A 21,880-nucleotide genomic window follows, 5' to 3' on the forward strand; every position below is an offset into this window, starting at 1 on the left:
CATCTTTCCAAACAGAAAGATGCACCCAACAGCAAGGTAGCCTAATCACTATGGAGAATGGGTAAAGGCATTCAGTAATTGAAGAACCAACACTTTTGATAGTGGGCTATTGGTAACACACATGTCAGATTTTTCCCATCTTCTGAAAGTGCAATAAACAAAATAATGAAGCTGATTTTAGGAGGCTCTTGTCTTCAGCACACTGGTTTGATGGCTATGAAGGGCAGTGAAAGGCAGACAAATCAGTTCCAAATTGGAAAGGAATTTGTCTATTCTGCTTCTGTCAAATAAGAACTAATAGTTGGGGTTCTGAAAGGCCGTATGTGATATATTTCCATTCCAATAAAAAACAAGAGTAGACTATCTGAAGACAAATGTTTGTAAAAGAAAAGATTTCTAAATATGAACCACAACAGGTATTTTGGACATGACTATTAAGGTCCTTTTAGAGCTAAAGATTTTTTGAATACTAAACAGCAAGGGTTTTGAAAGGTCCTTATTTTTATTTTATTTTTTTATTTTTATTCTTTTCACCTGAGCATCTCACTTGAAAAAAACAGTCCTTATTTTTAAATTAAAGTATATCTCAATGACTCAATATATATAAATAAAATCATGCAAGTATTATACCTTCTCATTATAAAAATTATAACTATAAATTTCAATAATACAGAAATATATGAACTAAAAAGAGAAACGTCTCCAAAGTTATTTTAATGCACAAACATATCTTTAACATTTGAAATACTGAAGATGTGGCATCAGAGAGAATAATAATGTTTTTTTTTTTCTTCACCTTCTCCCACAAAGGATTTAAGGTAACTGCAAATACTGTACATGCCCATTCATTTAAATCACACATAGAAGGAGTATAATCCTGGCCCTATCATTCTGCAGTAGTTAAGGCATAACAGCTTCATCCATTTAACCCATGCTTACCTGATGAGATCAATAACAGGATCCCAGAGAGCACTGAAGTTAACATATAACATACCTAACAAATAACGAAGCGGCACCTGCAATGACAGGAGACCAGTTTATGGGTAATAAAATACAACAGAAAGGCAGAACACAAGTGCTGAAATGCAAACATCCTGAGTTGGACAACCTGTGGTTTGGAAAGAAGCTTTAAGAAAAAAAGCTCTTGGTACCAATCCAAATCCCAATTCAGTGCATACTAATTTTCCTCCTCTCCCCAAAATATCACTCACTATTTAACACAGAAGAATCAATATAGCAAATACAGTATTAAAATCCACTCCAGGCCGGGCGCAGTGGCTCACGCCTGTAATCCTAGCACTTTGGGAGGCTGAGGTGGGCGGATTGCTTGAGGTCAGGAGTTTGAAACCAGCCTGAGCAAGAGTGAGACCCCATCTCTACTATAAATAGAAATAAATTATTTGGTCAACTAATATATATATATAGAAAAAATTAGCCTGGCATGGTGGCACATGCCTGTAGTCCCAGCTACTCGGGAGGCTGAGGCAGTAGGATTGCTTGAGCCCAGGAGTTTGAGGTTGCTGTGAGCTAGGCTGACGCCATGGCACTCACTCTAGCCTGGGCAACAAAGTGAGACTCTGTCTCGAAAAAAAAAAAAAATTCACTCCAGGCCAGGCGCAGTGACTCACACCTATAGTCCTAGCACTCTGGGAGGCTGAGGTGGGTGGATCGCTCAAGGTCAGGAGTTCAAAATCAGCCTGAGCAAGAGTGAGACCCCGTCTCTACAACAAATAGAAAGCAATGAATTGGCCAACTAAAAATCATAGAAAAAATTAGCCGGGGCATGGTGGCGCATGCCTGTAGTCCCAGCTACTCGAAAGGCTGAGGCAGAAGGATCACTTGAGCCCAGGAGTTTGAGGTTGCTGTGAGCTAGGCTGATGCCACGGCACTCTATCCCGGGCAACAGAGTGAGACTCTGGCTCAAAAAAAAATATTTTTTCACTCCAGATGTTCACACATAAAGGATACATACTTTTGAATAAACAGATCTGACTAATGATTAAATTCCCTTCTAAATTGCCACCATTGATAAGACAAAACTTGAACTGTAGTCAGTAAAGTACAGATGCCAAAAAACCCAAGAAAGTATATAGTGAATGGCTGAGGCTTCATGAGCACATGTCTGATGCTGTTTCAGACATCATTTCTACTTCACTCTGCTCTGCCTGGCTGTGACAGCCTTCCCATCTGAGTTCCTGGACAGATGTTTAGGTCTCAGCTTGAGAGTGACGTCCTCCGTGAAGCCTGTCCTGACTGTCCCCCACAGTACTTACTTGCTTACATGTCTCTTAGTCCCTACTAGGCTACACATCTCTTGAAGGCAGGATTATGTTCTCAATTTTCTTTGTATCCTAGCACCTAATTTTGGGGTCCAAAACATAGCAAATGCTTACTAAATGACTGAATTCAGAATACAGAATACTGAGCAGAAAATTCATTCCTACTGTGACATTTGCTAAAAAGATATCACAGGTTGCTGGGGCAGAAAAGGATAGAGAGGCCATTTTGAAAAATATGATCCCTTTACAGATAAGGACTAAGGCACAGGGGTCAAGGTTATAGCCCAAGAGTAAGGGCAAGTGAGCCTTCTGCAGTTCCCCTTCACCCAATTCTCCCTCGTACATGCCACGCTGTCTCTCAGCAAGCGAAGTCCTTCCATCTTTAATTCCTGTGCAACTGGTATCAGCCAAAGAATAATAGCATTTCAAATGATGTTAAAATGACTATGAATAATATTTTTTGGGGGGGCTATACCATATGGTATAAATAATATTTTAAAGTATGATCCAACAGCATACCTGAGGCTTGGAAAGAGACTAAGTAAATCACAGGGATATAAGGAACACCTGATCCTTACTTTATGTGCAGGGAACACTAGCTAAAGTAATCTTAATATGATCAGTTGACAATTGATATATAAATGGATCTTCCATCTCTGGGAATAATATAAAATTATATCCAATTTCAAGCACTGGACTCTGAGTCAGACAATGTGGATCAAAGTTCCAATTCTAAACATTCACTCCTACATAACCCAGAGCAAATCCCTTTTAACATCCTTGAGCCTCAAGTTCCATATCCATAAAATGGTATATCATTCTGGAATCCACAAAGCACTGTACAAACATAAGATATTCTCAAAGAGCAGCAAGACAAGTCAGGATTTCTATATTTTAAGTTTGACATGTGGTTTTAAGCAGCAAAATGAAAAGGCACTGATAAATAGTCTGTGTTGCTTTGGACAAAAGAATTCAGTAACTCAAATAATTAATAGTCATATTTTCAGTTTGCTCAGTATTGAGATTATTTGAGCTCACCAAAGGCAGATAAATTCAAAACTAATACAACAGAAACTTTGAAATACACAAACCAAGAGTGCAGTGAGGAGGTTAAGACTTGATTTTCAAATTCATTGTGTAAGGAAATGTATTGCTTTGCTTTTAGATCATTTTGAAAAGTAAAATGTATTTTCCCAAAGCATGGTGGCAATATGGCATGATGGAAAGAACATGAGAGCCACACTCTGTTTCTGGATCCCCAAAACAATACCTGCTTTTAAAATGATGTGTGTTTCTCAATAGATTATCAAGAAGTAAGACAGCATCGCAGGTTCTTTCTCAGAATGGCAATGGCAGAAATCAGGATCAAAATTAAGAACCATTTTATTCTTGTAAACATATTTTTTTCTTGTATATTTTACAGGCAAAGTAAATGGTGTTTGTTTTTATTGTTATCTGTTTCATATCCATCGTCTGAACTCTAAAACCTTGCCACTGTCAATTTTTAAAAAATGGTGGCCACTGGGACCACCATAATTTGAAGTGGACACTGGCACAGAAGGACCACATTTTCTTAACCAGCTCATTTTTAGTGGATTTAACAGACATTTGTCTTTCTAGGGGGCTGTCTAGCATCGACAATCCTTCCTATGCATCTCTGAGTTATTTTATTATAAAAACATATATTGCATTTAAAAATTTTTAAAAATCTAATAAAGAAAATTATAAAGTATGCCACTAAGAGAATAATAGGGATCAAACACAATAATTTCTTTATCATTCACTTATCACTCTATGAACAAATTTCCATTGAAAATCTACTATGTGGGCCAAGGTATTCTGCTCGGATGATTAATACATGACCTGAAGTGCTCAAGGAATATGCAGTCTAGCAAATTCATTAAGGGAAAAAAAAGGACCATTACCTTCTGACAGCCAATAAGCAGATCCATCACCTTTGTAAACCGAAGATGGCAAGTAGGTAGACTAACAGTTTAAAATGGGGCGGGGGAGAGAATATCTATAACATCAAACAGGACTATCAAGGTTCCCTTACTCAGGCCCAGAGACTCTCAACCTCATCAATCTACTTATGTTTCCCTAAATAAACTACGTAAACTCTCAGAGCTCACCACTTCTACACATGCTCTTCCTCTCATGGAATGTTATCCTCCTCTCAAGGTGCAGCCAATCATCACCCTTCCAGAAATCCTTCCTGCACACTCTCTTATGCATTTATCATAGAACATGCCCCACTGCAGAGCACCGGCGTGATTCCTAGCTCTTCTTGTCCCTGAGACCGTGATCTCTTTGAAGGTAGGAGCTGTTTTTGTATCACCAGTACCCAGTTATATATAGGTGGTTTTATGTATGTTTGCTAAAAGAGTAATTTTAATAATCGTAATAGTTACCACTTAGTGCTTAGTTAGTGCCAGGTACTGTTTAGTATTGTATGTTTATCTCATGTAATCCCCATAGTAATTCTGTGAATTAGGAACTACTATTTTCCCTATTTCACAAATAAGAAAACAGAGTCACAGAGCAGTTCAGGCCTACTAAGCGGCAGAGCCAGGCCTTGACCTTGACCTTGGCAATCTTGACCACTCCACCTAAACCACTGCATGATGATGCCAGTGACTGAAGAGTCAGTTTTGCTTCCTTATTTAACACATTTCCACAACCTACCCTCAGACCACAATCATTTATACTCTCCCCTTTAAAGCCTTTTTATTTTTTTTCAAGACTGAGTCTCACTCTGTTGCCCGGGCTTCAGCCTAGCTCACAGTAACCTCAAACTCCTGGGCTCAAGTGATCCTTCTGCCTCAGCCTCCCAAGTAGCTGGGACTACAGGCATGTAACACCATGCCCGGCTAATTTTTTCTATATATTTTTAGTTGGCCAATTAATTTCTTTCTATTTTTAGTAGAGACGGGGTCTTGCTCTTGCTCAGGCTGCTTTCGAATTCCTGACCTTGAGTGATCCTCGTGCCTCGGCCTCCCAGAGTGCTAGGATTACAGGCGTGAGCCACCGCACCCAGCCAAAGCTTTTTCATAAATGGAATCTATATTTTGAAACTGTTACATCAACAAAACTGGTTAAAAAATTTGTTTTTGATAAAGGATCATTTGTAAAATTATCCAATTCGTTAAGGGTCTAAGGCTGATGAAATTATCAACGGTCCCCAACTTTTTTGACACTAGGAACAGGTTTCATGAAAGACAATTTTTCACAGACCGTGGATGGGAGTGTGACGGGGTGAGGTATTGTGGAGAGCTCAGGCAGTGATATGAGGCCTGTTTCCTAAGCAGGCCACAGACTGGTACCGGACCATGGCCAGGGGACTGGGGGCCACAGAGTTAGAGAACTGCTAAAATTGGAAGTATCATATTAAAAAACATTCATGTGCTAGATGCTATAACTGAATGATAAGAAACATCAGAGAGAACCTAAATAAAACAAACCGCAAAAGCAGACACTTCCCTATCCCACCAGAAAAAGCAATAAAAAAGCTGAATGAGGACTGGTCATACTGCTTCACACTCTCATACACTCAGAAGAGAGGATATTAAAGTATTTCTACTATTAAAAAGCTGGTAGAACTATTTAACTCAAAGCATCTAATATAACTGCAGATTTATCTGGTTTCAAAAACAATTTTTCCTTTGGTGACTACTACTTGGTATGCTTCCCAAAACAATTTAAAGCATAAATTGGAAAAAAAAGGAAACTCCTTTTACCTCTTGTAATGGGCCACCAGGGATTACAGTCTGTACCACATCATGTCTTAGTTTTCTCAAATAAAGAAGCTTCTCTCTATAGTCATTCACGGTTGCCGGGACCAGTTCTGCCTGGCGTAGTATAGCAAAGGCAGACTGTCGTTCTGACATCCCATCCTCCTGAACAACCAGAGAAAACCAGTGAGGAACATTAGTATTTTGATTTTCCAAAAAGAATATTAAATGTGGCAAAGGTCTAAAAAGAAAAACTGGAACATGTTAATGTTTTAAATTAAATGAGTAACATTTTTTTTTTTTGGGTAAATGATTCCTTTTTCCTCACACCATTTACTTTTTAGGTTGAGATAATTTAGGTTTATTGCCTAGTGCAGAAATGACAAGTAGAAGCAGGAAAGTAATTCTCAAAATTCACTCAAACTGATTGGCAACATTTGTTGAAATAAAGAAAACATATATATATACTTTCACTATACAATTCTACTTCTAGTAATGTGCATTATGGAGTTATTTCCCTACACAAATATATCTGTAAGGATGTTCTGTAGTATTGTTTAAAATATTATAAAACTACAAAAACCTACCTCACCATCCATAAACAGGGAATTGGCTAAATAGAAGATATTTTAAACGATGGAGTACTATTCAAACTTCAAAAGAAATGAGGTAGAACTAGAGGTATGGCTATGGAAAACCTCCTGATACCATCTGTTTAAATTATGTGTGTGTATTCAAAAAGTTTGAAAGAATATTCACCAATTAATTGTAGATTTTCAGTGGTAGCTTTGGTGGGAAGGAATAAGAATTACAAAAAAAATCATTTTTATGGTATTTATATAGGATATTAATTTTATGTAAAGGTATCATTTTGAAAATAAAAAACAATACTTATTTTTTTAAATTATGTTTTTTAAAGAACGATTCACTCGAACAGTTAAGATACCTCCATCAATTCTGGAAGCCGAACATCAAAATGGTTTAGGATCCTTATTGTCAAAAGGCGTATCTAGAAAAAGGAAAATGCATGTTTCAAACTCAGTTTACCCATAGGAAGAAAGTGATTCAGTCAGTGAGATTTAAGTTTTACAGAATTAAGAAAAATATGCCATTTGACCAGAGAAATACATGCCTATTCTACCCGTTATTTCACATTTAACACCAACCAACATCTAATTCACAGTACGCAGAACAATTAACCCCCACACTGGACTGAGAATATAAGGTTACCCATAAAACCATGTTGTTCTTTGAACTACGACACTATGAGCAACTCTGTAAATTAGTGCAAAGGAGTTGATTAAGCTTATGACTCAACTAAAACTAGTGCTTTTTATTCCTAAGTAACGTACAGTATTCAGGTATTTCTACACACATGAATGAGTAGGAGAATCACCTAGAAGACCTTTAAAAGCTATGCAGATTTTTCAGTTCCCCCCTAGCCCTAGTGAATCAGAATCTTTGGGGGTGGGGACCCAGAATGTGTATTTTTATTAATCTCCCTAACTAATCCTACTACAATCAGTTTGCAGGCCAATATTTAGGAATCATGACTTTAAACAGAAATCATTCCACAGCAAGATTTTCTGAGTAAGGAGCTCTGACGACCACTGACAGTCCATATACAACAGAATGAGAGAGATGGGGGACATACCACAAACAGTATTACCTTGGATTTACCAGTTGAAATGTTTGCTTGTAACTTGGGAAATAATTCCATTAAAGCTTCCTCAGAAAGGGGTCCTTTGCAGCCACATAAGGCTAATCTCTGATAATACAGATCAGCCAACAGCAACACAGATGGCTCCAAAGGAAATGTTCTGCAACAAGACATTCGTTAGACCCAAACTGCACCATGTAGCTCAGAGCATTTACACTATAATCTAAACCACAGAAAATGATCACTGATGAAGGAAATGTAAAAGGTAACACGTAAAAGTTTCACATGGACATTTGGCATCACTTCACAGATGTAGAATCTGAGGCCCAGCAACAGTGAGTGAGGCACAGGTGGGAGCAGAATATTTTGACTACAAATTCAGTGCTGTCTCTTCAATCCACACAGATGTAAATGATAATCACATAAAAATATACATATATAATATTTACTGAGTGTTTGCCATGTGCCAGGCACTGAGCTAACATGGGTAGCAGTGCAAAGGAGTGGACCAGTCCATGGGTCTGGGGAAGGGGGACCCAGGTTTGAACCCAGCCCCATTACTCATTAGTGGTATAACCTTGGGCAAGTTGCTTAACCTCTATGTGCCATCCTCATTTAACAAATATTTACCGAGTGCTACTATGTCCCAGTGACTTTTCTAGACACTGTGGATATAGCAGTAAACAAAGTCCCTGTCTTCCTGGAACTTATAATCTAGTAGGGAGAGGTAGCCAAAAAACAAAAACAAACAAAAACAAAAACAAAACCCCTAGTAAGTCCGATAGTGATGAGTGCTGTAGAGAAAAGCAAACCAGGGGAAGAAGGCTAGAGTGAGAGACCAGCATGGAGTGAGGAAGGCAAGAGAGTGAAGAGAAGTGCTGCTTGATAAAGAGGTGGTCCTGGAAAGTAGGGACCACCAGAGGTGGAAATGTGAGCTGGAAGAATATCTAGAAGACAAGCATTCTAGGCAGAGGAAACAGCAATGCCAAATCCCAGGCCGAGGTGTGCTCGTCTGTAGGAACACCAAGAAGACCAGTCCAGCTGGACGTGAGTTAACAAGGAGGAGAGGCTGAAGGTGACACATGAGGCTAGGGGTTAGATTATACAGAGTCTCGAGGAATGCAATGAGGATGCTGGATCTTATATGGAGTGAGGCGGGGTACCACAAGAGCACAGTTTAGTTTCTCAACAGTAGCACTTACTGACATTTTGGGCCGCACATCTCTTTGTCGTGGAGGCCTGTGCTGTGCACTATGGGCTGCTCATTCAGCTGCATCCCCGGCCTCCCCCGACTAGCAGCCAGGAGCAGTGCCCCTAACCCCTAGCAGTGACAACCAAAAAGGTTTCCAGAGTTGCCCCCAGTTGAGAAGCACTGTCCTAGAGGGCTGTGAACAAAGGCATGACATGATCTGGCCTACATTTAAAAGAATCACTCAGGTTGCTGTGTACAGAAGAGAAAGCAGCAGGGCAAGGCTGGGAACACAGGCCTCACTGGGAGACTAACGCGATAACCCAGAGGAGAGACGGTGGTTCCGACCAGGGTTTTATTTTGAAACTTTAGTTCCCCCATCTATGATAGTAGCACCTACATCTCATGAAGTTGTTGTGAAGAATAAATGTATATAATGGGCCCAGAACAGTGACTGGCACATAATAAAAACTCAATAAATGCAATTTGTTATTGTTACTGCATACATTGCACAACGTAATCTCCATGATGTAAGGACTACTACCCCCTTCTTCTTTTTTTCCTTTTTATAATACTATCCCCCCTTTTGAGAGAGAATGAAGTCGAGGCTAACTAACTCACCCAAAGCTACAGAGCCAGTAGGTGGTGGAGACAAGACTCAAACCCAGGCTGTCTTGGCTGTGAAACCGACATGCTCAGCCAGTCACCAGCACAGCACCAGGTACAGAATCCTGCATCTATTCTGAAGTTTACACCCCTTCCCTCAAAAGTGAATCCACTCCGACCGGACATCTCCAAGTCCGCAAAGCTAAGAGGCACTGGCTGGGAGGCCAGCTGGCCTTTTCCAGGGGACATACAGACCCCACTCTGTGCTATTTTATTTCAAACCTCTAGAGCACTTTCAATTGTTTACACCAAGCATGAAAGTATGAGAAGTTTAAACAGAACAGTCAATAATATGCAATATGGTAAACATGGTGATTTCAAAGAAATAATCCTTCCTAAAAGAAGTTAATTTAAATAAATTCAATTAACCATGGAGGAATTCAAACGTTGCCCAGATTCGTATTTGCTGCAGTAAGTCTCCAAACTGATCGCCCTTATTCCCTTATAGTTGCTTCTCAACACGGCAGCAGAGTGATCCTGTATAGGCCTAAGTCATTCCCCTGCCCCAAATCCTCCTGTGGCCTCCCCTTTTACTCAGAGTGAAAGCAAGGGCTCATAGTGGCCTAAATGCCATACACACCTGCCACTTCCACCTCTACGTCCTATTCTCTTACTGCCCACCCCCTCATTCTGACCCGCCACGAAGGCCTTTCTGCTGCTCAAGCCAGGAACCCACCCCCGAGAGTCAGCACTCAGAGTCCAGGGATTCTCATGGCTTAGTCCCTTGCTGCTTTCAGGCTTCTGCTCAGGCGGCTCCTCCTTGCTAAGGCCCTCCCTATGTAACATTGCTATTATCCCTGTTATAACCTCTCGACTCTCCCTATCCCCTGGCCCTGCTTTGTTTTTCTTTACAGCATTTGGCACCTTCTCACAGGTTATATATTTTACTTATTTACTCTGCTTAGTGTCTCTTCTGCCTAGAACGTTAGCTCCAGGAAGGCAGGGGATTTTGTCTTCTTCATCCACTGTTTCCCTGTGTCTAGAAAAGGGCCTGGTACATGAGAAATGGAAACAAGTATTTGCTGAATAAAGTGAATGAGTAAATCTGCTTTAAAAAGCCTGGAAATAAAATGGCCTAGACTCCAGGAAAAGAAGCAAATGACTTCACTAGGTTTTCAACAGCCTGGTCTTTAGAAAAGGTACAACAATGGCCCTGTGATACTACAAAATTCAGGGCCCGGCTAAGCTAAACTTTAAAAAACAAATAAGCCAAATCAATAAGCAAAAAAACTGGATTGCTTCATATGTAGAAAAAAGACCACAGGAACGTTTTCTGAATTGTTGATCATGTCAAGCTGAGGCAGAATATGAAAGCAGTGGGAATGTGTATGTTGAAACCACTAAAAAAGTTACAAAAGCTCAACACTGCAATGTTACTATTGGAAATGATAGGCATTATAAATCCTTTAAATTTTGCAACACTAATTTATACACACAACAAAATACCGCTTTGCAAAGATGAATCTGTACTTAAAGACTATGCCAAAAAATGTATTTATTTTAATTAGATGATCTAAATATTAAATTTCACTATTTGAATATAATTCAGGTATAAAATAGATCAAAATGATTTTTATTATGTCCAAAATTTCACAAAAACTAAGGCTTTTACATTTTATCCATTACTAAGCCAAATGGAAGATAGATTTACTTACAATACTAAATTTTTCACATGTTCCACAGGAACCAAATGAAGAAGTTCAGAAGACTCTTCCAAACTTAGCAGAGTATTTACGGCTTGACAAAGAACAAATAAGGTTCCTAAGGGCAGAAAAACAGAAGAAACCACATTACTTATTTCCTTGACATAGTAACTATCAAACATCTCATTTATCTAATACTTGCTATTTATGGGAAGTTATTAAAGTGAATTTGTGCCCTTTAAAGTGTCATTTGTCAAATGTCCAAATATAACAGAGAAGTTTCTAAGTCTTACGTTTTATTTTTAAGAAAAATATTCACTCAGAAGTAGTAAATAAAAATCTATGTTTCAGAGATGGGTGCAGTGATGATGCACCTCTATAAACCCAGCTACTTGAGAGGCTAAGGCAGGAGGATTGCTTGAGCCCAGGAGTTCAAGTCCAGCCTAGGCAACAAAGCAAGACACTTTCTCTTTAAAAAAAATAATAGCTGGGCGCGGTGGCTCACGCCTGTAATCCTAGCACTCTGGGAGGCCAAGGCAGGTGGACTGCTCAAGGTCAGAAGTTCAAAACCAGCCTGAGCGAGACCTCATCTCTACTAAAAATAGAAAGAAATTAATTGACCAACCAAAAATATATATACAAAAAATTAGCCAAGCATGGTGGCACATGCCTGTAGTCCCAGCTACTCAGAAGGCTGAGGCAGGAGGATCACTTGAGTCCAGGAGACTAAGGTTGCTGTGGGCTAGGCTGATGCCACGGCACTCACCCTAGCCTGGGCAACAAAGTGAGACTCTGTCTCAAAATAATAATAATAATAATAATAATAATAATAATAATAATAATAATGTTTCATTAACCAAGATGAGGATGAAGTATAATGGTTCTACTCATTGGCATTATCAAAACTAGGACTCTTGAAGAGAGTAGGCTTCAACTTTTCAATATCTAAGAAATTATCCTGGTATAAAACTCATATTGATTTTACTTCTCCAGTTTATAAGAAGTCACATTATTCAATTATGGCTATTACCCATAATATATTCAATTAATGATACTAATTAAACACTTGTTCAGTCTTTAGCCCAGGGGTTCAGCAAACTTTGGCCTACAAATCAGATCTGGTAGGCAGCCTGTTTTTATATGGCCCGCAAGCCAAGAAGGTTTTTTACATTTTAAAAGGGTTGCTAAAAAAATATATGTCATAAAGACTGACGGTGGCCTGTAAAACCTAAAATATTTATTATCTGGTCCTTTATAGAAAGATTTTGTCAGACTCTGCTCTGGGCTCTAGATCAGTGCCATCCAATAGAAATTTCTACAATGGTGAAAATATTTGTGTCAATATGTAGACACAATCCAATATGGTAGCCACTAGCCACACGTGGCCACTGAACACTTGAGATGTGGTGAGTCTACTTTATTCTCCAATATGTCTGCTTAGTGTCTAACATAGAATGTAGCATACTAATACGTAAGTAAATAAATGACTACTATATACATGTGCTAGAAAAAATTGCTATGCTAGAATGAAACAAAATACCTGCTTTTAAATTACTGTTTGCAGGTTAGTAGGGAAGACATACAAGCACATGATAGGAAATGGTGTTTAGGGCAGGGCAGCCTAATTCTGTCTGGAGGACTCATGAAGGTCTTCCTAGAGTTGTTATGCTTACAAGAGTTCACTGAATGACAAAGACCTAGAAAGGTCTCCAGGCAGAGGAAACACGTGTGCAAAGGCAGTCAGACAGTTGTAAAAGAATGTATTTTGTTCAAAGTGAGCAAACAGAAATGCCTAAAGCATAAAGTGTATATTAGGGGTCAGGTGGGCGTGGGAGATGGGAAACAAGACATAGTCTGGGGCTTGTAAATGAATGGCCTGCTAAACCATGGCATTTGACACTTTACCTTCCTTATGTTCAAGCAACCATGACCCGGTCAACCACATTATGTGGTGTAAGTGAAACATGCCCTTTGTATCCTCTTTTTTTGTCCTGGAATTATCCAACAGAGGTCATGCCAGAACACAATGTTAGCATTATTCTCTAACATTTCATCTGTTTACAGTTACTTTGGTGTGCCAGAAAAGAAGAGAAGAAAACAAATGGTGATGGTAACTGACCTTTTCCAAAGCTCCCTCTGTCAACTGTCATGAAGAGTGACTCTATGAAACTTGTGACTAGTGGTATCAGCTTCTCTTTCTCAAGAGGTCTGTCCAAGGAGTGGGGAGAAAAAGGAAAAGTTCAGCCTGGCACTTTCTCACGGAATGGCTAACATATTTTAATCAGCATGTTAAGCAGAGTTTATTTTCTTACCTAATATGAGGTAACACTACAAGAGCTGCCCACGAATGTGAAAAGTAAGTAGTATCTTTATTTGGAGGTAACTGAATTATAGATAAGAGATGGTCCAATACTGGAAACTGTTTGTTTCCTCCCTTGGCTCTAGTCCTCCTCTGCCTTATATAGGATCTGAAGGATAAAAAATAAATAAATGTTTAAAATAAGAGAGAATACAACCTCTCTTGCCCTCTGCAGTTTGAAATAAAATTGGTTCCTTACGTTTGTAGAGCACTTGGGAGAAAGGAACTACTGGTGATGGTTAAATATAAATATCCAAACAAATGTGAGTCACTTACTGATTTTCGGAGAAAGCCCTTTTCAACTCCATTGGCTCTACTTCCTTCTATTTCTATTTTAATTTGCTTCATAACTTAAACCAAGTCTCTTCTAGTTTTAGGTATAATTTCTGGAGCACAAGGTGTATCCCAGAGGTCAGGGGGCATGGGAAATGGGAAACAAGGGCATGTTTCTGAAAGGTAGTTCATTGGAATGAACTGACTTCTTCCACCCCACTTTCCTTTTTGACATGAATTTTACTACTTCATGAATGTAGAATCATGTTGCAAAGTTACTGTGCTGAAGATGAAAAATACCACTAGAATGATTATGATTTAAAAGTAATTTTCTCCTGCTGCTTTAATTGGATCTATAATTATTCAATGATACTTTCTGACATGGCACTAGGTTTTGGGTATCTGTTACTCTGGTACTATTCTTGCCTGCCTCTTTTCATTTTTGCTGGTGTGCTAATACCTCAGCTCTATTTTAAAGACAGAAATCTAATCAAAAGAAAAGTCATAGACCGGGCGTGGTGGCTCACGCCTGTAATCCCAGCACTCTGGGAGACTTTGGCGGGTGGATCATTTGAGCTCAGGAGTTCGAGACCAGCCTGAGCAAGAGCAAGACCCTGTCTCTACTAAAAATAAAAAAAAAGTTAATTGGCCAACTAAAAATAGAAAAAAATAAATAAAGAAATTTAAAAAAGTCATAGAAACAGAAATAATAAGTAAAATGATTTGTTTTACAATTTATCCTCCAACTCCAGTTTAGTTACTTGTTATGCAACAGAAGTGGAATATTAGCTTTTTACTCCTGTGCCCTATTGATCATTAAAATTAACCCCAAAGCTACCTTTTCTTTTGTTACATACTTATCAGGATATTGAGTGTTTGGAAATCAAGATAGATAATTAAATTAATTCAATTATCAATTCCCAGAAGTCATCTTGATATAGTCTTGATACAGTCTTTTCAGTAATAACTATGACTCAACAATCTGCAAAAATCTTACCAAATATTGAGATGCTTTAAAAAAAAGTGAGTCATTAGTTGCCATGTCACTCCCTTCCCTGCTTTATCAGACCTGCCAAAGAGCTCCTCCAATAAAATCCATACTCCTTACCTTGTTCTGTAAGGCCCTATGTGATCTGACCCTCGCCTACCTCCCTCAGCTCCTCTGATCACACTCTCTTCTCTGTCTACGGCTCTGTACCCACAGAGGCTTCCTTTCTGCTCCTCAAACATGCGAGCTTACTCCTGTCCTGGATCCCCTGCAGTAACTCTTTCCTCTGCCTGGAAAGTCTTTCACCCAGATCTTTGCAAGGCTGGATGCTTCCTATCACTACAATCTGTCCAAAAGTCCCCTCTCAGGAAAGGAGTAAGGGCCCGCTATCCACTCACTCTCCCTCTCAACACCCTGTTGGATCTTCTTTTTATTACTTTCTTATCTTTTTTGTTTGTTAGAGACAGGGTCTCACTCTGTCACCCAGGCTGCAGTGCAGTGGCACAATCATAGCTCACTGAAGCCTTGACCTTCTGGGTTCAAGTGATCCTTCTGCCTCAGCCTCTCAAAGTGCTGGGACTACAGGCTGCTTCTTATCACTATCTAAAATCACCTTGCTTACTGGCTTCCACACCCCTTCCCACAAGAATATTACACTCCCAAAAGAAGGAAACTTTTTCTCACTCATTGTTGTACCCTGGTGTCTAGAACAATACCTGACGTTATAAATAACTGTCAAGTGATGGAATAAATTTATCTCCCAAAGAGCCTTTTCACATTTATGATCTCTTTTTATTCTCACAACAAACCAGTCAGATGAGTAGATTCTTACTACAAATATTCAAACTATTATTTAAAAATCTTCAGGGAAGAAATCAAGACAAAGGTGCCATTCATTCATATGGGTACTGTGTCTCGGTGGGGGGTGGCAGAGGAATGTTTTCTCAGAGAAAGAAACACAGAAGTTGTGGTACTTGCAGTAAGTTAATACATGGGAATTCTTGGTTGTTTATTTTACCTTGTAACCTTCCCAGGAGGCTGAGCTAACAATGCAAGATGGCCAGATACCCAGGCTCAGTCAGTGCCTTTGTTCACCCGATGGAAGTCCATGGAAGCCGACCAACAAAGCAGCTTCACTGCCATCCCACAGAACCCACAGTTTTGACACTTGCAAGGAATGAGTCTGTTGGAGATTGGCTTGGTGTTGCAAAATCCAGAGAAAAGTTCCAAAGGAATAATTCTACAGGAGTTACTCATTACCCATTCCTCAGGAATCAGAGCTCAGTAAATTAAAAAACCAGCAAGATTTTGTTGGCATGTTTTGATACAGAAGCTACTTTTAAGGTAGGCCGAAGGTGTCAGGAGGTGGTAAGAAGAGGGGCTCCAGAATCTCAAGCTTATCAAACTCAAAAGCTATTAAACAGCTGTGCCATGTGACCAGGGGACAACAGCTCCTACCCCAGCAGATGCTGGGAAGCTTCAAAGCTAAATACTCAGCACAAACTCAAGGAATATCTATTCCTACTTGCCTCAAAGCAAACCACAAACACAACAACAGCTCTAACTACTCCAACGGAAATAAGAAAATTAAGTATAACCACAAAAGAATGATAAGGGAACTGTTTTCCTAATCTACATAGAGGCATACCCACTTAACCATCTGGAAAACAGTAAGTTGAATACTCTCAATTGATCAATAGGTTTATTGCAATTCCTAACAAAATCCCAGCAAGGTTTTTTATAGACATAGACAAGCTTATTCTAAATTGATATTGAAAGGCAAAGGATCAAGAGCTAAAACAATTTTGAAAATGAAGAATAAAACAAGAGGGTTTTTAAAGATTTCAAGGCTTATTTTATAATTTATTTGTAATCCCAACTACTCAAGAGGCTGAGGCAAGAGGATCACTTGAGGCCAGGAGTTTGAGACCAGCCTGGGCAACACAGTGAGATCACATCTCAAATAAAAGAAAAGAAAAAAAGCCAAAGAAATGAATAGACAAATATTTCACTATAGAGGATATACAGATGGCAAATAAGCACATGAAAAGATGTTTCAACATCATTAGCCATTAGGGAAATGCAAATTAAAACTACAGTGATTGATCTTGTTGGCTAAAAAAATAAAAACTGTAGTAAGATATCACTACACTTATATCAGACTGGCAAAAATAAAAAATAGTGATAAACACCAAAAGCTGGTAAAGATGCACAGGAACTGGATCACTCAGACACTGTTGGTCAAATGTAAAATGTCACAGCCACTCTGGAAAACTGTTTGACACATCTTATAAAACTAAACATGTACTTATCATACAACCCAACCATTGCATTTTGGGGCACTATCTCAGACAGATGAAAAGAAGAATGTCATAATAGCTTTATTTGTAATAGCCAAAAACTGGAAATGGCCTAAATGTCCCTTGAAAAGGGAATGATTAAACAAACGATGCCACATTCAAACCAGGAAATACTGTAGTACTGAGCAGTGAAAAGGAAGGGACTATGGATACACACGATAACTTGTATGAGTCTCAAGGGAATTATGTTGAGGAGGAAAAGCCAATCTCAAAAAGTATACTGTATAATTCCTTTACATAATATTCTTAAAATGGCAGAATTATAAAAATGGACAACAGATTAGTGGGTGCCGGGGTTACGGAGAGCAGAAGGGTGAATGTGGCTATTAAAAGGTGACATGAGGGATCCTTGTGGTGAGGGAACAGTTCTGTATCTTCACTCTGGTGGTGGTTACAAATCTACACAAGTGATAAACCTGCATAGAACTGTATATACATATACACATACACACTCAGATAAAGTGCATAAAACTGATGAAATGTGAATATTGGTGGATTGTACCAATGTCAATTATCCAGTTGTGATATTGCAGTATGCTTTGCAAGATGTACCAGTGGGGGAAACTGAATGAAGGGGATGTGAAAGCTCTCTGTACTATTTATTACAAATGGCATGTGAATCTACAATTATTTTCAAATAAATGGTTAAAAAAATTAATAATCGCCTCTTTCTTTCCCTTACCATCTTTCTGGTATAAACAAAGTTAACAGGTTTGTGTATCCTTTCATGTGTTTTACTACACTTACATACACTTTTTGTTTTAATTTGGCAAAACTAGATTATACTATATGTATTACGTATGTAGTTCTACAACTTGCTTTTTTCACATAACAACTTATTATGGACATCTTTCCAGTTGATACATACAGATCTTCATTTTTCACAGTACTCTTGATGCATTATATAAATAGAATAAAAATTGAAAACTTACTCTGCCGTCTCTGGTAAGAAAACCAGAGGGTACTTTTCAATTGCCATAGAACCCGCAGTGGGAGGTGCTGCTTTGTTCAGAATGAGCTTGGCCAAAATGGCCAGAGCTTCATCTTTGACCGTGGCATCATTAATTAGGAAGCAATTCTCAATATATAAGAGAAAGCTTGGTAGAAAAAGCTAAAAATAAGAAAAAAAAATCACTTTTTAACAGATATAAATTTCAGAACACCTAATAAAGATTCCAACACTTCAGAAAAACTGGATCATAAACAAAGAATCAGGAATCACAATGGTATTAGACCTCTCCACAGGATAACAGAAGCTAAAGATAAAACAGCAATGCTTTACAAACTGAGGGAAAATAACTTAGAATTCCAGATTCTGTGCCCAGCCCACAAACAATGTAGGGTGAAGAGAGAATAAAGACATTTTTAGATATACTAAATCTCAATCACCTCTTCTCAGGAACCTCTGGAAAATGTATTCTACCAAAATTAGAGAGTAAACTATAACAAGAGAAAAACATGGGACCCAGGAAACAGGAGAGAAGCAAAAGGAAGTGCCAGTATAACATCTGTGAAGGTGCTGAGAGAGCAGTGCATTCAGACTGGAATTGCTCCAGGAGGAATGCCTCTAAGAAAGAAGAAAAAGAAAAATTGAGCTGCTAAATGATCAGACAGTTTTCAGGTAAAAGGCATTTACCACACTGTCCAAAGACAGATTCACTGACTAGGTATTCAAAGAAAACAATTTCCTCATTTTTACAGAATGAGGCAATTACAAACTCTAGGAAAAATGAGAAGGCATACAAAAAATAATATATAATCATAAAATACTCCTTGTTTATAAGGATTAAGTGTGTGGTGAATACGGACACAACCAAAATTTACTGTGTAACTATTAGGAGAATGAGGGGTGTAAAAGAACTAAAATTAATCTCCCATGGGAAGAGGTCTACAGATGAGGACTGAAACTAACCAACCAAGGAAGGGTAGTATATTCAGATGATTTAAAAATATAAAGTAAATACCAGAAAAAAACAGCTAAAAATCATTTGATGTGGTTGCTGCTGGTAAGAGGAGAAGACAGAACAAATGGCTGCCTCTTAGCCTTGTCTGACTTTTTAAACTGCATCCACACATGTAATACTCTGATACAAATAAGATTTTGTTGTTGTTTTTTAAAAAGACCAAAGGGAACAGGGGAGAAGAGAAAAAAGCAGTTGCTAAGAAAACCAGAGTAAGCTAAAGAATCCTCTTGGAGCAGGAAGAAACAGGGTCTAGGACACAGAGAAAAGGTTTCATCAGGTTTTTTTTCTTTTTTTTTTTGATACAAAATGAGACAATATATTACATGAGAATATATATGACTAAAGATTGAAAGGAAGAATGAGAGGACAGATACAGGGATAGTTTTCCATGAAGTATCCTATAGGGTTACTAGCTAGGAGGAGGGGCAGACATTTGATGGGCATGAGGAGAAAGGGATAAAATAAACTCAGGATTTGAGGAACCATTTCTACCTCATTCAGTTATTTACTTTGTAGCCATGAAATGAATTGACAACTTTCTCCCTATAAAAACTGTTTCAGAAACTATTTTCTATGTTTCAAATTCACCTATAAGTTCCTTAAACTGGTTTTTCCATTTTAGCACATGGTTCTGTAACTAGCTAAAGGATTATTAAAAAATCAAGTTGATTACTGGGTATCATTTTAAATGCCTCAGCATAGGAATAATTTCACTTGCAACCTAGAACTGAATGTGATTTCTTTAATGAAACATTGACAAACACATCACATGACACACTTACTCTGCTCCTCTCAAAAAACAAACAAAAATCCCAGGATTTCAAATAGAATTATTTTATCATAATAGATTAAAAAAATTACCCCAAACTTAATATCTTGCTTACCTGCTCAAACTGCTTCATAGCAAACATGACTTCAGAAAAATTGAAAATTAAACGTCTTTCAAATTTGCTCTCAAATATCTGTGGACCACAAGCAAAAAATATTAATGTAAGCACACGGAGAGTACTTTCCCTGTTCCCTTGAAAAGCAGCTATAGAAAGGAATGGCGGGCCGGGCGCTGTGGCTCACACCTGTAATCCTAGCTCTTGGGAGGCCGAGGCGGGCGGATTGCTCAAGGTCAGGAGTTCAAAACCAGCCTGAGCAAGAGCGAGACCCCGTCTCTACTATAAATAGAAAGAAATTAATTGGCCAACTGATATATATATAAAAAAAAAAAATTAGCCGGGCATGGTGGCGCATGCCTGTAGTCCCAGCTACCTGGGAGGCTGAGGCAGAAGGATCACTCGAGCCCAGGAGTTTGAGGTTGCTGTGAGCTAGGCTGACGCCACGGCACTCACTCTAGCCTGGGCAACAAAGCGAGACTCTGTCTCAAAAAAAAAAAAAAAAAAAAAGAAAGGAATGGCGGGCACACTTCAACCAGAACATTCTGTCCAAATGTTCAGCCTTCTCCAAAGGCATTACAGCAGATGCAAAGGGCACTATATTCCTAGCAAATACATAGGGCTCTGCCCAAAAGCTGCCTGATTTTGCCCAGCTATAAAGAATTACGAAAGCACAAGTAGCACAATTTTACACCTTCCCCAAAGCAAACTGCTGCACTCCTCGAAGCTAAGAAGCACCTAACTGATCTTTCTATTTTCAATCCCACTTCCAAACTCAATTCTATCTTCCAAATTCACTAAAATGCAGATCTCAGCAAATCACGTCCCTGCTTAGAATTCTTCCAGGGCCCTCCACTACCTGCAGGCTAAAACCCAATCTCACTTTTCAAAGCCAAACAGAGATTTGCTGATATCATATCACACTTCCTCATATGTCCATGTGCCCAGACTGCATACATTTATGAACACATGTTTTTGCTGTTTCCTCTCCTAGTGTTTTAAGCCTTCTTTGACTGGCAGACTGCTATTTAACTTTTGATGATTATCCCAAATACAAGTCCTTTGAAAAGCTTTCTGTTTCTTAACCCTAGGCAGAATTAATAGTTATAATTCAATCTCCAACAGATTAGTTCATAAATTACAACTACTCACTCCCAGGTCCCCCAAAACAATCAAAAACCATAAGCATCATAGTGTTTACCCTGGAATACCCAGTTCACACCCAGGACACATGCTTGCAGAATATTTGCTGTATAGATTAGCTTTCACCATACTTTACTTTGCTTATTTCTATTATAGCATGCAATTCACATCTCCTTAACAAGATTATAAATTCCTTGAGGGAAGAGCCTTTGTCACGCTTCATTTGTATTTCCCAGCAGCTTATTCACTGCTAAACATATTATTAACTACTCAATTAATATTTGTTGAAATTACTTTTTCTATGGTTTCTTTGATGAGGGTCTCCGGCAAGGAAACATTTTCACCTAGGATCAAAGCAGAAATGACATCCAACAGGGTCTCCAGGCAAGATGTAGAAAGATTGGTTATTTGTAATGTTTGAGACAATACCTATAAAAATAAAAATAAAAAAAAGCATACTTGGCAATCAGCTTTTAATAACAGACTCTTAAGCATATTAATTAGGGAACCCACCTGACAAACATCAGCAGGTGTGGTTATCTTTGATCCATTTCCATGTTTCACAAGTATCAGGTATGTTTCTAACAACCTTTTAATCTGTTCAGAACTTTCACAACAGTTAGTTTTTGTTACCTTTTTACCTAGATCCAGGAGGGATTCCTGCAAACAAAGAATGTAACAGAGAGAATAACTACAAAATATCAAACTCATCTGTTAATCCAATAATGAAAATATTATATG

At 38.5% G+C, this 21,880-nt stretch overlaps 1 protein-coding gene across 1 annotated transcript in view; it reads right to left on the reverse strand.

Annotated features, from left to right (window-relative positions):
* Nucleotides 1-21,880, reverse strand: part of UTP20 (UTP20 small subunit processome component) — a 94,226-nt gene that overhangs the window by 62,232 nt on the left and 10,114 nt on the right. Inside the window, exons 9-19 of the mRNA XM_020287898.2 lie at nt 21,653-21,799; nt 21,434-21,568; nt 19,997-20,074; nt 18,081-18,259; nt 13,481-13,636; nt 13,288-13,376; nt 11,181-11,286; nt 7,680-7,830; nt 6,957-7,019; nt 6,017-6,175; nt 940-1,016 (exon numbers count right to left, since the gene is read on the reverse strand). Of these exons, the coding sequence (XP_020143487.2) occupies nt 940-1,016; nt 6,017-6,175; nt 6,957-7,019; nt 7,680-7,830; nt 11,181-11,286; nt 13,288-13,376; nt 13,481-13,636; nt 18,081-18,259; nt 19,997-20,074; nt 21,434-21,568; nt 21,653-21,799 (1,340 nt within the window). The remainder of the gene's footprint in view (nt 1-939; nt 1,017-6,016; nt 6,176-6,956; nt 7,020-7,679; nt 7,831-11,180; nt 11,287-13,287; nt 13,377-13,480; nt 13,637-18,080; nt 18,260-19,996; nt 20,075-21,433; nt 21,569-21,652; nt 21,800-21,880) is intronic.

Source organism: Microcebus murinus, chromosome 10, assembly GCF_040939455.1.
Source record: "Microcebus murinus isolate Inina chromosome 10, M.murinus_Inina_mat1.0, whole genome shotgun sequence".
Classification (NCBI taxonomy): Eukaryota; Metazoa; Chordata; class Mammalia; order Primates; family Cheirogaleidae; genus Microcebus; species Microcebus murinus.